The sequence below is a fragment of the Phascolarctos cinereus genome, unplaced genomic scaffold (assembly GCF_003287225.1).
Source record: "Phascolarctos cinereus isolate Bilbo 61053 unplaced genomic scaffold, phaCin_HiC Scaffold_7;HRSCAF=346, whole genome shotgun sequence".
In the NCBI taxonomy this organism is placed as follows: domain Eukaryota; kingdom Metazoa; phylum Chordata; class Mammalia; order Diprotodontia; family Phascolarctidae; genus Phascolarctos; species Phascolarctos cinereus.
Window position 1 is genome coordinate 40292517 of NW_027556180.1, and position 15154 is coordinate 40307670.

The 15154-nt window shown below is 40.3% G+C and overlaps 1 protein-coding gene across 1 annotated transcript in view; it reads left to right on the plus strand.

The window, feature by feature from the left end:
• The first annotated feature begins 490 nt into the window (after positions 1-490).
• ACTL6A (actin like 6A) overlaps positions 491-15154 on the plus strand; it is a 28291-nt gene continuing 13627 nt past the window's right edge. Inside the window, exons 1-5 of the mRNA XM_020980752.2 lie at positions 491-631; positions 8150-8226; positions 9973-10147; positions 13306-13406; positions 14649-14746. Coding sequence (XP_020836411.1) covers positions 607-631; positions 8150-8226; positions 9973-10147; positions 13306-13406; positions 14649-14746 — 476 coding nt within the window. The 5' untranslated portion in view covers positions 491-606. The remainder of the gene's footprint in view (positions 632-8149; positions 8227-9972; positions 10148-13305; positions 13407-14648; positions 14747-15154) is intronic.

Below are 15154 nucleotides of genomic sequence, written 5' to 3' on the forward strand. Positions count from 1 at the left end.
TCAGACGCACTGAGTCCCAGCACGGGTGCAGATCTATAGGAGAAGGGGAGGACCTCGGGAGACAGCCCGAGCAGCTGGAGCTTTCCAGCCTGCAGCTGGAGGTCACAGCGGCTCCCCACTCGGGCTCTGCCCCGACGGCCTGTATGATGTCAGGCGAGTCCCTTTTTCTCCGGGAAAGAGTGGGTGGGACCAGGTGACTCGTGCGGTCTCTGGGGCTCCCGCTCTTGGCAAGTCCCGCCTAGCCCCTTCGCAGGCCCCGCCCCATTCCTCTAGGCCCCGCCCCCTCCACGCTGCAACCCAACTTGGTCTCTCCTCCGCCCCCTTCCGTCGCTGGGCTGTCTCCCCGCCCCCCGGGGACGTTCTATTGGTCAGGCGGCTGCGGGCTGGGGCAGCGTTTCTCTCGGATTGGCAGGTGCGGAGGCCTGTCCGCTCGTCATTGGCCCGTGGCGCGGCGGCAGCAGTGTGGTTGCGCTGCGGGCCGGACGGCGCTTTGTTACCTCAGGGGGAAGCCGGGGGGCGGGCGGCGGTTGCTGGAGCCCAGGAGGCGCCGGGGCCGGGCAGGCCGGGGCCGGGGGCTGCTTCAGTGCGGCGGCGGCAGCAGCAGCCATGAGCGGCGGCGTCTATGGAGGAGGTGAGCGCGCGGGCGCGGGCCGCGCGGGCCCGGGAGAGAGCCGGGCCGCCGAGCCCCAGAGAGGGCATCCTCGCGCTCCGACGCCGTTCCGGGAGGCGGGGAGAGGGGAGCCCCGAAGCCTCTGCCGGAAGGCCTGCCCCGGCCTTTGCTGGGGCCCAGAGAGGGCAGCGGCCGGGCGCCGTCACACAGCAGCGGGGAGGGCGCGGGTCCGCGGGCGCTAGAGCTCCCGGGAGCCCGAGGCCCAGAGAGGGCAGCCATCCGCGTTCTGGCGCCCAGCACCAGCCCCCAGAACGCTGGGCTTGGGAGGGAGGGGGCCTGCAGCACCATGCGGCGGCCGGGTCATGGGGGCGGGGGCGGCGATTACCAGCAGAGAGCCCCCCGGGCAGGGCAGGAGCCCACGGAGCGCCCCGGGGGCCATGTGCGGCCTGCTTCGGGGCGCCTGGACCCCAGGACCCAGCGAAGACTCTGCCTCCAACCCCTGCGTCCCACCAAGGGCACTGGGGGCCCAACGCCCCCCGTCCAGAACCTCCAGGGAGCAGTGGCCGAGCCAAGGCCAGTGGTCGTCCCTGCTCCCAGAGACGAAGGAGCCGAGGCCTGGCTGGGGAAGGGGCTTCCCTAGGGGAAGGGCCAAGCCTTGGGATTCCAAATTCAGCGCTCAGTGCCTCCATCTGTCGTGGTGGGAGATGCTTGGGGCTGCTGATACCTTGTGGGCCTTGAATGCCCTTTGTCAATGTCTTAGGCACCACAAGGCTGGATCTAAACGGGTGGTGATGGTGTGTTCTTCCTGGCAGAATGAGCTTACACTGACTATGATGGGGATGACCTCTCCACGCCATCATCCCTTGTCTGAGTAACAATCAAGACATCACGGTATTATAGAAAGTTTCAGGAAACTTAGAGATCATCTAAACCAGGGGATTCTTAATTTGGGTCTATGGCTAGATTTCAGCAAGGTCAATGACCTTGAACAGGAAAAAACGATAGCTGCGACAAACGACATTATTTTAACTAATCTCTCGCTGAAATGTAGCATTTCCTTGATTATAACTTAAAACAGCAGCCAACATGCTGAGTAGAGGTCCTTAGTTTTGACCAGATTGCCAAAGGGGTTCATGACACAAAAAGGTTAAGAACCACAGATGTAGAATCTCTTCTGAGGTCCATAGAGGCCCCGTGGTTCTTTTAGAGATGGCCAGTGGCCTTCCACCATCACTTCTGCACACAGGCCAAGGATTCGTGGTCCTGTCAGGGCTGAGCAGTAGCAGTAGATGCTTTTTGACAGTTGACTCTCAGAAATTTTTTTCTTTCTTGGGATACAGTTGGAAAAGCTCCTGGGGTTCAGGAGATTTAGAATGGGATTATAAGTTTGTATTCTGTTCTTAGAAGTCTTTGCTAAACTTTTCTGTGCACCTTGTGAAGTGAGGTAGTCATAAGAACAGTGGGCCTGGGAGTCAGAAGAAATGGCTTTCAGGCTGTATGCCCCATTTAATTAGTTTATGTCCTTGGAGACATTACTTAACCTTTTTGGACCTAATTTTTCTCATCTCTGAAAGGAGAGGGTCAGCTTGATGATTTCTAAGGCTTCTAAAATCCTGTGTTCATAAGGGGCTCCCACCAGTTGCATTGTTGGCTGCCTTATCTTTATTAACTCTTCCCCCTAGCCTTCCTGCACCTTAGCTAAGGGAGCTATACCATAATACACATTATTTCATTTTATTTAGCATTGAACAACAGCCACATCAGACTCTTCTACTCCTATGGTTGTGCTTTGTCTTTGACTTGATGAAATACTGAAGCTTTGAAAGAACAGTTAATTACTCCCCCTCAGTCTTTCTCTATACCCAATTCCAATGGAAAGTAGCTCAAGCATTGTGGGCATGTGGATGGTTTGGAAAACCAGCACATTTCTAGTTTATAACTTTTTGCCTTTAATACAGCATAATGTTAAGAAGCATGTATCAAGTGCCTTAATGTCACTATTCTGAAAAACAAAATGATACGGCAGGAATAATACTGAACCAAAGGTTAGACATGATCATAGGCAAGTTATACTTAGAATCTCTTCAAGCCTCAATTTTCTTCCTCTGTGAAAGCACTGCATACCAGACTTATAGGATGTGAGCCACTTAGAGGTCCTCTTTTTACATGTGAAAAAGCTGAGACCCAGTGAGGTGAGATGATCTGCCTGAAGATCACACATTGATTTAATGTCAAAGCAATCAGTTGACCGGCCAGCATGTGTTGTTTTAGTATAAATTGTTTTCCTGGTTCAGCTGCTTCAGTTCATATGAGTCTTTCCAGGTTTCTTTCAGCCTTTTTGTCTTTCAGCTTAGTATGTTATTCGTATGATTTGTTCATCCATTCTTGATTGATTGATAGTTTCCAGTTCTATGCTACCAGAAAAAAGAGCTGTTATAAGTGTTTTTGTACATAAGGTACTCTTTCCTCTTTCTTTGATCTCTTTGAGGTACAGGATAGACCTAGAGTCAAAGGATGTGCACAGTTTGATTATTTTTTGTGTCATTATTACAGATTGCTTTCTACAATGGCCAGACCATTCACAGCTCCAACAGGAGTGCATTAATGTGCCTGATTTTCTATAGCCTGTCCAACATCCAGCAGGAATTTAAGTACCTGCCATGTACTAGATTTAGGAAGATGCAAAGACAAGAAAAATGAAATAATCTCTGCTCTCAAGGAGCTCAGAGTGGTTTGGGGTAAACAACACATCCATTTTTGAGCATATACTGAATAAATACGAAGCATTTAGGGAAGTAGAACAGCAGTAGTTGGGAGGATCATGAAAGAGTTTGTAGAAAGTGGTATTTAAGCTGTTTTCTTGAAGGTAATGGGGTACCCCTGCCTACCTACATTGGAAGAAATGGCAAGGGAAGACTTTTTTTAAAGTGTATAGAGTGTTTGCTAATTAACTTTTTAGGATTAAAAGGGAAATTTCTGTGTGATTATTTCAAAATCACTATTACTTTGAACTAGTTGTAGAAGACTATCCAGTGGGGAACGTGTTTTTCTGAAGTACCTAGCTTCCACTTTTTCAGCAGTAATAACAAAAATATGAATGAAACTTTAATGTTTAAATAATAAGACTCTTATCTCTAGCTTATTTATTTTTAAAACTCTAGATGATGGAAGCAGCTCCAGGATGGTGGAGGTAGGGTAGAGCACTTTGTTCTTAAGGATCTTTTCTATCTAAAGTTTTATGAGACGGGTGTGCAAGTCATTATTTTAATTAAGGAAACACAATGACATGCATCTGGCTATTGTTCAAGTCTTTGAACAGTTTGGAAAACATTTTCCCAAAGTACCTGAAAGCTACTATATCAATAGCAAACCTTTCCCCTCCCCACCACAAACAATCCTTTTGTGTATTTCTGGATAGTCTATTTTAAAGTAGATTATCATTGGTTGCATAGTGGATAGAGCACCAGGCGTAGTGTTTGGAAGACTCCTCTTTGTGAGTTCAAATTTGGCCTCAAACACTTAGTAGCTGTAAAGTCACTTCACCCTGTTTGCCTCAGTTTCCTCGTCTGTCAAATGAGCTGTAGAAGGAAATAGCAAACCACTCCAGTATCTTTGCCAAGAAAACTCTAAAAGGGGTCATGAAGAATTGGACACAACTGAAAATGACTAAACGACAACAAACCATATTCTGAATATAGTCTTATAGTTAATACCTCAGCTATCCAGGCAGCTTCCAAATCTCGTCATTTTCACTTCTCTAACATCTCTTGCATCTTTCCCCTTCTTTTTTGCTCACCTGACCACTCCTTTATTGTAGGCCCTTATCACCTTCGACTGTTGCAGTAGCCTCCTAACTGACCCCCCTGCCTGATGTTTCTTCATGCTCCCTCCTTTACACAGTTGCTAAAATGATGTTTCTAAAGCACAGGCCTGACCATAAATTGCACTCTACTACTTGGTAAATTGCAGTGCTTCTCTGTTGCTTCCAGGATCAAATATAATAGTCTTTTTGGTTTTAAAGCCCTTTACAACCTGGCCCCACTTAACTTTTCAGCCTTACGTGTCATTCCCCTTCCTGCATACTATACATTTCAGCCTAAGTAGCATTTCCGTTCCTCACACACATTACTTCATGATCTTTGTGCGTTTGTACTGGCAGTCCCCCATGTCTAGAATGTTCCTCCTGTACCACCTTCTGCATTGAGTCATGATTCACTTGCAGCTGCTGGTAGTATCCTTATTCCCTTCCAAATTACTTTATCTTCTGTATGAACTTTGGTAAATACATATTGTCTCCTCCAGTAGAATATAAGCTCCTTCAGAGTAATGACTGTTTCATTTGTGTTTGTAACCTCAGAATCGAGACAATGACAACTTTTTTTGGTGTAGACCTGTGATTCTGTTGGTGTAGTGAACTCCTAGTGAGGACATCCCTTCTACCCAGATAGAACAACTTCTGTGTAATAGCTCCTCTTAGGGAGTTGCTTGAGGTCCTGGAAGGTTAACGAAGTTCCCTCAACAGTCATGCTGCAGCACGTTATCAGAGGCCAGACTTGGATCAGGTCTTCCTCACTCCAAGATTGGCCTAGCCACTGTGCCACACTGTCTCTCATTTGGTGCTTAAAAAATGTTGGTTGATTCATTTATTAGGCTAGGCCATTTTATACAAAACTGGATTGTATAAAATCAAATTTGACTTATAGTCAACATTAAATGTATGCAAATATTTTTTCTTATAACAGGATTTCATTTTAGGGATATTGCTTCTATTTTGGGTCAGCTTTAATATTTGGACCTTTAAAGCAAATTGACTTTTCTGATGTATTCTAGATGATATTTTTTAGATATATTTTAGATATATTACATATATCTAAAATTTTAGTCACAGATAAGTTTGTACATACTGGTTTCAGTTTATGTATCGCCCATCAGAATTCCTATATCACTTTGAGGGGTTGTAAAGATTAATTAATGTCCCAGGCCTGTTCCTGGAACTGTATCACTAATTCAGAGAGTTAATTTGTACAAAAACCTTCCTTTTCACAATATTAATTTTATTGCTGAACCTGTAAAAATTGGATATAAACTTTCTCAAAAAGCCATAGGCCCTCATGAAACCAAAGTCATCATAACTTTAATTGATTTTCAGGAGACGGATGAATCACAAGGAAATAAGCTGGTATCTAGGATTTAAATGGTTTGGCAAGAGTTAGTACACATTTAGGTTAATCCTCTTTACCATCTAGATTCCTAGGGCCTGAAAGATTGTGATTACTATTTAGGATGACCCGATCCTAATGATAATTATTATTGGTATTAGCTTGCACTTTTATATCATTTTGTGGTCACAAAACACTTGACTGTACATAAATGCTAACTATCATTATCATTATTATTATTATTATTATTATTATTATTATTATTATTATGTAGCACTTTAAAGTTTGCTTTGCAAACCTTATGAAAACCTTTACAAATATCTCATTTTTATCTTCACAACAATCCTGGGAGGTAGGTGCTATCTCCATTTTACAGATGAGGAAATTGAGATAGACAAAGGCTAAGTGATTTGCCCAGGGTCACACAGCTAGTAAGTGTCTTAGGCTGAACTAGAAATTAGACCTTACTGACTCCAGGTCCACCACTCGTTACTGTGCTACCAATAGTTAATATGTTATTGCATTGATTCTCCTAACAACCCTCTAAGGTAGGTAGGGTAGATATTATCTAAACATTAAACAGACAAGTTTATATAGAAATAATGTGAGTCACTGGAGTTAATGGAATAGAAGAATGTTATGGTCAGATCTATGCATAAGGAAAATCGTTTTCAGGATAGACTGGATTGGGAGAGATTTGAATAAGAGAGACCAATTAGGAGGCTGTTACAATCCTAGAGGGTTAGGTTTTGTCTGTGGGTCCAGCAATGGACTGTTGGCCTTTTTTCTCCACAGGGATCTGTTCAGTTCAGAGGGATGCAGCACTAGGTTGACCATATGATGATGAATGCTTCAGTCATAGACCCTCCTGAAGAGCATCTAAGTGGTAGAGAGATTGTGATCTGTGTTAAGGGAAATCGTGAACACTTTAGCTTTTATTGTTTCATATGTTTAGAGCTAGAGAAGTGACCTCAGTATTGTAGTATATCTATCATGAGTAAGAATTGTTCTCCTTTTTAAAAATAAGGAGACTCAGAAATTATTTGACTTTTTGAAGCCACGCAGCTAAATGGCAGAATTGAGACACTTTACCTCAGCTTTTCTAATTCCTAATCTCATGCTTTTTTCATTTGGTCGTGCAGTCTCTTTTACCAAATGAATCATGCCAACGAATACAAGTTAGACATCTCCTAAGGTCTCTGGTGGGAAGAACACTAATGTTTTAATGGGAACAAGGTGTTTTGACTTACTGAGTTTTCTGGTAAACTCTAGGCTAACTAAAGGTTAACTGGAAATAAAAGACAGAAGACTGAGCTCTGGGGACTTTTAGAGTTAGGGAATTGAAACAATAGCCTGTGAAGGAGACAAAAAAAGAAGCTAAAGAGGCAAGAGGAAAAGCTAAGTTAAGGAAGCCAAAGGAAGTGTTTCAAGCAATTTGTCAGGACTATAAAAATAAGCAAATTGAGCCAACAGTACCAGTTGAGAAATTGTGTTTCTTAACCTGTGGGATTAATTCTCTATTGAGAAGATAGGTAGTATGAAGACTGATTGTTTTTGGCAGCTAAGTGGCACAATGGATAATAAGGCCTGGCCTGGAGTCAGGAAGATCTGAGTTTATAACCAGCCTCAAGACACTTATTAGCTGTGTGACCCTGAACAAGTCACTTAACCTTTGCTTGCCTCAGTTTCTTCATCAGTAAAGTAGTGATAATAATAGCATCTATCTCCCAGGGTTATTGTGAGGATCCAGTGGGATAATATTTGTAAAACATTTAACACGGTGCCTGGCACATAGTAAGTATTATACAAATATTAGTTATTGTTATTAGCTATTATTGGACAACTAAATTAGTTATCAGTTACTATATTAATTATAATTAGGATATATTTTAAAATATAATTGGAAGCTTTTGCTTATGAGTTTAAATATAAAGTTTCCAAAACAAAACTCATCTCTATTGGTCCATATAATAGATTCAACTTAAAGTAATTTCATTTTCATTATTTTTCACAGGGCGCCGTGTGTGCATAAAACTCTATTTGGAATACTTTTATTCTGCTTTATATGGAATATTCTTACTTTGGATGCTTCTTACCCTTTTTGTCAAATGTCTTTACAGTACTGCCATTTTTTCTCGTGATTTGTAAAAGTAGGACCCACGAGAGCTGAATTCTTTGTTTGATTTCAAGTGCTAAATTAAATCCATTTTTTGTTTGAGTTCCACATTTATGCTACTAATAATATAATGCATTGTATTTAATTCCAGCTTTTTCTTTACATCATTTTGTTTTAAACAGAGTGCATTTCAACTCTTACTTTAATATTAAAATGATCGTGTTCATTGGCTATCTACTTATGATCTCCTTTTCATCCTTCCAGATGAAGTTGGGGCTCTTGTTTTTGACATTGGCTCCTATACAGTGAGAGCTGGCTATGCTGGTGAGGACTGCCCGAAGGTAAGTACAACTGTTGGGTTGTAGGGTATGCATAAAAATATCACTATGCAGCTTTAAATAAATTCAAGAAATTTTTATGTGGAGCAATATAGAAACAGGGCTATATAGTTCAAAAGAAAACCACTTCATTCAGCAAGAATTTATTAATGCTACTATGTGCCCAGGCATTGTGCCAAGTGTGGAGGATCAAAAGACAACAATTAAACAGTTCTTGTCCTTAAGAAGCTTACATTCTATTGCGAGAAAATAGCATATACACAGATAATTAATTTAAAAGTAACTTATCAGGGAGAGCAGTTGAATCTGTGGGGATCAGGACATGCCTTATGTAGGAGTCGGCAATTGGGCTGAACCTTGAATTGGTATTCCAAGAAGCCAGGTGACAAGTGGGAGGAATTCTAAGCACTAGGACAGATGTAGAGATGAGGAAGGAACCTCAGGTAAGATAATTTGGCCCAAACAGAGCTCATTAGGAATTGATGAAGACTTACACGGTCGAACGTGCATGGTGTCTGCTACCTATTAGGCACTTGACAGATATTTGGCAGTGGGCTACAGTTGAATGGTAGCTGCTACTTTAGTTCAATGGTATAAAGTTTCAATTGAAAGGGATCCTGGAGGGCTGTGCATTGACTTAGAAAGCCACAAATTATGATATTATGTTGTGTTGTGTTTTTGTTTATTTTATTTCCCATTGACATTTTAATTGGGTTCAGGGAACACCTGGAGTTGGACACCTCTGCTTCAGCTAATCTTAATCATAGCTGATATTTACGTATCAGTTTAGGGTTTACAAAGCACTTTGCTAACATATAATTCAATGACCACAGTGACCCTGTGAAGTAGATACTGTAGGCATTGTTCTGATTTTACAGATGAGGAAACTGAAATTCAGAGAGCTTAAAAGGTATTTGCCCATAGTCACATAGCTCACAGCCATTAGAGGAAGAATGTGAAGCTGCATCTCTCCTGATTCCAAGTCTAACACTTTTCCCATGAAGGAAAGTAATATGTACTGTAAATAAGCCTGGAGCTGGAGGCTGGAGTCACTGTGTACGGCTTCATATGCCAAGTAGAGGAGTTTGTATTTGGTCCTAGAGGCAATAGAGAGAAATGCTGGAGCTTCTTGAGCAGTGCAGTGACAAGATTAGGTAGATCAGTTTGGAAGCTAGGGTGGATTAGAAAAAGGAGAGCTTTGAGTCAGAGAGGCCAGGGAAACAGCTATTGCAATAGTATAGGAGAGAGAGGATGAGGTTCTGAACTAGGGTGATGGTTGTGTGAATAGAAAGAAGGGGATAAATATGAGAGGTATTGAGGAGATGGAATTCATTTTACTTTTTTGCCTGATTGCATATGGGGGAATGAGGGAGAGGAAAGAGTCAATGATTCCTTAAAGTCTGTGAACCTAAGGAGAATAGTGATGTCTTCAGCAGAAATAGGGATGTTAGAAAGAGGGAAGCATTTTGAACGTTTGGAATTTTGAGATACCTTTGGTACCATGTAGTTGGTGATGGGGGACTGGAGCTCAGGAGAGCCACTGAGGCTGGATATATAGCTTTGGAAATCATCTGCTTAGAGTTGATACTTGAAACCATAGGATCTAAGAGAGAATACATAGAGAACTTCGAAGGCAGGACAGAATTTGGGGAGGTGGGAGGAGGTGGGATGAGATACCCTTGGTTATGATATGGGTTATGGGATAAAGATATTATAACTTGTATCCTTTTCCTGTTTCTTTTATTGCAGGTTGATTTTCCCACCGCTATTGGTGTGGTACTTGAAAGGGATGATGGGAGCACATTGATGGAGATAGACGGGGATAAAGGCAAACAAGGAGGTCCCACATACTACATAGATACTAATGCATTGCGTGTTCCAAGGGAGAATATGGAGGCAATATCACCTTTAAAGAATGGAATGAGTATGCTACTTTTTTCCCTTGGAAATAATGACCAATATACTATGTGGCATATCTTTTGCATGTGAAATAGTTTTTCTTCTCAGTGGAAAAAAAAACTGTCTATTATGTATTACTTTGCTGGTTGCTCTGGATTTGTGAAGAAAAACTACTACATTTTTCCTTATTTCATTCAGGTTTCTTTTTACTTATGCTTGAAAATCTTCAAATCACACAAATTTCCCTATATTCAAAACAAAACATAACATGTTGTTAAATATATGAGGGAAAGGAATTACAATAGGGAGGTTCACACAATATCCAGGATGTCTCCAGATTTTGTTAAGGGTTTGGTTTAATATCCCTGCTTACATTTTATTGATGGGAAAACTGAGGAATAGAGACAAAATTACAAGGGTGTAAAGAAACCAAAACCAGGTCCCTAAACTCTCATTCCCTGCTGATAATATATTTGAGATGCTGAGAATGTCACATCTCCCAGTACCTAGCTACATGAAGTAAAGTGTCAGAAATACTGCCTGTAGTAGTTGTTTTCTCCCCCAGGGCAAAGCCAACTGCCTGCTTTTACCCAGTGAGCTTATTCTTGCCTGTACATGTTAGCTGTAATTATTCTTGTACTCCATACCCCCTTAGAAGGTTCTCTTTCCTTTTCTCTGCTAGGAATAGGCACCAGGACTCTGGAAACCTGAAGTCTCCACAGCACTTTCAGCTTTTCTACAGGTTTCCTTTTTAAAAAGAGTACCCTTTATACATTTTTTTTTCCACTATAGTAATTTCCCTGTATATATACTTTCTTCTTTGTTCCTCCTTTTGGACCAAGAGGAATAGTTCAGCAAAAGTTACTGACAGGGCAGCCCCATCTTACATCATATGCAGCATTCTGCATTTATAACCCCCAGCCTTTCTACTGAGAGCCGGGGAATATATGTTCTCTAGAACATTGGTTCTTCCAATTAATCAGACTTTTGCTGCTGTTTTGTAGTCTTAGAGGTGGTATTCTTCTGTTCTGCCCTTTTTTTTTTTGGTTCTTCATCTTTCTAAAAGGTTCTTATGACCATACTAGTATTATGCAGCCATGAAGGGTTCATGGGGACCAGGATATCTGGATTTAGGTGCCAGCTTTGCCACTTCATCCTGTGGCTGAGAACCCAGTTGGTCTCATTCTTCTTGTTGGCAAAATAAGGGGTCCTCAGAAAGCCTGGGAAATAATTTTTACAGGTAGTGTCTCTGATAAAGGCCTCATTTCTAAAATATATAGAGAACTGAGTCAAAATTATAAGAATACAAGTCATTCCCCAACTGATAAATAAAGAATATAAAAAGGCAGTTTTCAGAAGAAGAAATTAAAGCTATCTAAAGTCATATGAAAAAATTCTGTAAATCACTATTGATTAGAGAAATGCAAATCAAAACAACTCTGAGGTACTACATCACACGTATCATATTGCCTAACATGACAAAACAGGATAATGAGAAATGTTGGAGAAGATGTGGGAAAATTGGAATACTAATGCATTGTTGGTGGAGTTGTGAAATGATCCAACCATTTTGGAGAGCAATGTGGGGCTATGCCCAAAAGGCTGTAAAACTGTGCATACCCTTTGACCCATTAATACTACTTCTAGGGCTGTATCCTAAAGAGATCATAAAAATGGGAAAAGGACCCATATATACAAAAATATTTATAGCAGCTCTTTTTGTGGTGGCCAAGAACTGGAAACTGAGGGGATGCCCATCAATTGGGGAATGGCTGAACAAGCTGTGGTATATGAATGTAATGGAATACTATTGTGCTGTAAGAAATGATGAGGAGGCAGACTTCAAAAAAACCTGGAAAGACATGAACTGATGCTGAGTGAAGTGAGCAGAACCAGAACACTGTGCACAGTAACAATCCATGTGTTCCATGACTAACTTTGATAGACTTAGCTCTTTTCAGTAGTGCAAGGATCTAAGACATCTCTAAAAGTCTCATGATGGAAAATGCTATCCATATCCAGAAAAAGAACTTTGGAGTCTGAATGCAGGTCAAAGCATACTATTAGCTCTCTGTTTTGTTTCTTCTTTGTTGTGATTCCTCCCATTGGTTCTAATTCTTCTTTACAACATGACTAATGTGAAAATGTTTAATATGAATGTATATGTAGAGCCTATATCAGATTGCACACCGTCTTGGGGAAGGGAAGAAAATTTAGAACTCAAAATCTTATGGAAGTGAATGTTGAAAACTAAAAATAAATAAATTACTTTAAAAAAATAAGGGATCCTCTAACATCCCTTCCAGTTGTAAACTTCTATGGTTCTGCACACTTGTCACTGTTCTCTGATTCCTTCCTCTTGGTTCATTTTGTCTTCCTAACTTGATTGTAAGATCTTTGAGGGATTATGCCGTATTCTTTTTTACATTTTAATAGTGTTTGCTACAGATTAGGCATTTGATAGATACTTGGCAATTGGCTACAGTTAGTAATAATTAATGCTTTAGCTTAGTGGTGTAAAACTCAATTGAAAGGGACCCTGAGGGTCGCATATTGACTTAGAAAGCCACAAATGAACATTATCTATGTTGTATCTTATTTTTGTTTATTTTGTTAAACATTTCCCAGTGCTGTTTTAATCTGGTTCAGGTAGCACTCAAGGTTGGACAGCTCTGCTTAGCTCATAGTAAAAGCACTTTGCTAACATATGATTAGATGATCACAGTTCCCCTGTGAGGTTAGCACTATTGGCATAATTATTCTGATTTTATAGACGAGGAGAATGAAGTTCAGAGAATTTAAATAATTACCTACCTTCATCCAGAGTGGTCATTAGAGGAAAAGTGTAAACCTGGGGTTCCGGTACTCTTCCTACTTCACTGTGGTGCCTTGGGTATCCAGTAAAGACCTTTAATCAATGGGAAACCACCAACAGACCCCGTCAGGCATTTATTGAGCTATGTTGTGCTTTTCCATTCTGGAGATATGCTACTGTAAGGGGAGGAGGGAACAAAGGAAAGACTGTGTCTGGAAAACGAAGTCTTCTTTGTAAGGGTTTTACTATGAAGTAAGAGTGTCTGTGAATTGCTATTGGGGTCTTCTGGGTCTGGAAGATAAATCGTTGGAATGTATTTCAAAATATATGGCATATTTGTCTTTAAACTGTTAACTTTGTTATTGCAGTTGAAGATTGGGACAGCTTCCAAGCTATTTTGGATCACACTTACAAGATGCATGTCAAATCAGAAGCCAGCTTGCACCCTGTTCTAATGTCAGAAGCACCGGTGAGCTAAGGCAGAGCTTGTGTTCCTGATTCCTCTTTAATAGCTGTTTTATTAGTCTCAAAAAGATTTGAGGAGTTTTTTCTTTCTCTGGTTTCGATTTAAGAGGGCATCTAAATTGGTGCTTTGAAGGTAGGAACATTCACATTCTTCCCCGTTTTTGTCAGCAACTTCAAGTTTATTGAACTTTTTTCCTAAAGAGGAGCACTTAGTTTTTAAAGAAAAGATGATTTCAGTTGGAATTTTAAGAGGGCTTCTTTATTTTTTAGCAAAATACTAAATTAAACATGGGATTAAATAGTGAAATACATTTTAAGATTTATTTCTTTCCATCAGACTCTAGATCTGAAATGAAGAGAAAACAACAATGTAATAGTAAAAGGGTAATTTGGACCTTTGTATTAACATTTTACAGAAATGACAGCCAGTTTCATGCTGAATTTGAAAACAAAGAAGTCTAAGTTTAATCTGTTTTAATAGCTATTTTAGAATATGATGAGTTTGGAGTAATTCAGTAAAACCTGAACATAGGGGTGCTGTTTTTGGAAATGACCATAAGTTATCCCACCTGTGTATTTAGTTAACTTATTTCAATTTGGTGGAATCTCATAGTTATCACTTTTTTCCTCCAAAGATTCCATTAACATTTGGATTCATTTTGTGTGTATCTTTCAAATTTCAGTGTATTAATTTCCTTTATATCCCAAAGTCTGCTTATTGTCACTTTGGTGAGAAATCATATGTTGAACCAGGAATTGAGATTATCTGATGTTGAGAATAACATAGTTCATTGAATGGAGGAGTTAGGAAAAACTGATTATAAATTATGAAAATAGTTTTCTGTGATTTCTTTTCACTTTGATGATGGCTGTACAAGTAAAAGGAGGATTTGGCAACTTTTAGTTGCATATTTTCAAGTTTAGTTACTGGATACTTTGAAACACTTTGAGCACATTTTTTAAAATGTCTACAAGAAGTCTGATTTCATTTCCTTTTACTTGGAAGGTTTATTTTTATTTATTTTTAAGAACTCATAGCAAGAGATAGGTAAATTGAAACCTAGTTTTATAATGAGCTTTCTTTGCCAAACCAGCAATGATATTTGATTATATACATCGTGGATATTGATTACTTTACTTCTATGGTAGTGAATCTTGAGATTACCATGTTTAAATTGAGCTAAACAGTCACATTTAAGCATTATTTTTCTCCCTTCTTCCTTTCTCCTTTCACCCAACCCCCAAGTGGAATACCAGAGCAAAAAGAGAGAAACTGACAGAGTTGATGTTTGAACACTACAACATCCCTGCATTCTTCCTTTGTAAAACTGCAGTTCTTACAGCGTATCCTTAAAGTATTGGTACTTGTGGGTTGTTTTTTTTTCCAGAAGTAATATAAATATGCTTATTAAAAGTAACACTACTGGAATTGAGGCATTAATTAGCTCTTTCTTATCCATAGGTTTATTAAACAGTTTGCAGATTGTCATGCTCTCTTTTCTTTCTGCCTTTTTTGGTATTTTACTTGTTATTAGCACTGCTATCCTAGAAGGTGAGAAGAGAGAAAGAAAGCCGACATTCACATCAGTTACCTTGGCTGCTTGTTAGCAGCCCTGCCGGCAAAAGGCTCATTGATGGGGATTGTAATGATGAAGTGCAAGTTTTCTTAGATTATATCTATATTTTGTTAGCCATACTTTTTTTTGGTTTTCTTTTACCACAGAAAATGTAGAGTCGTCTGTAAATGCATTT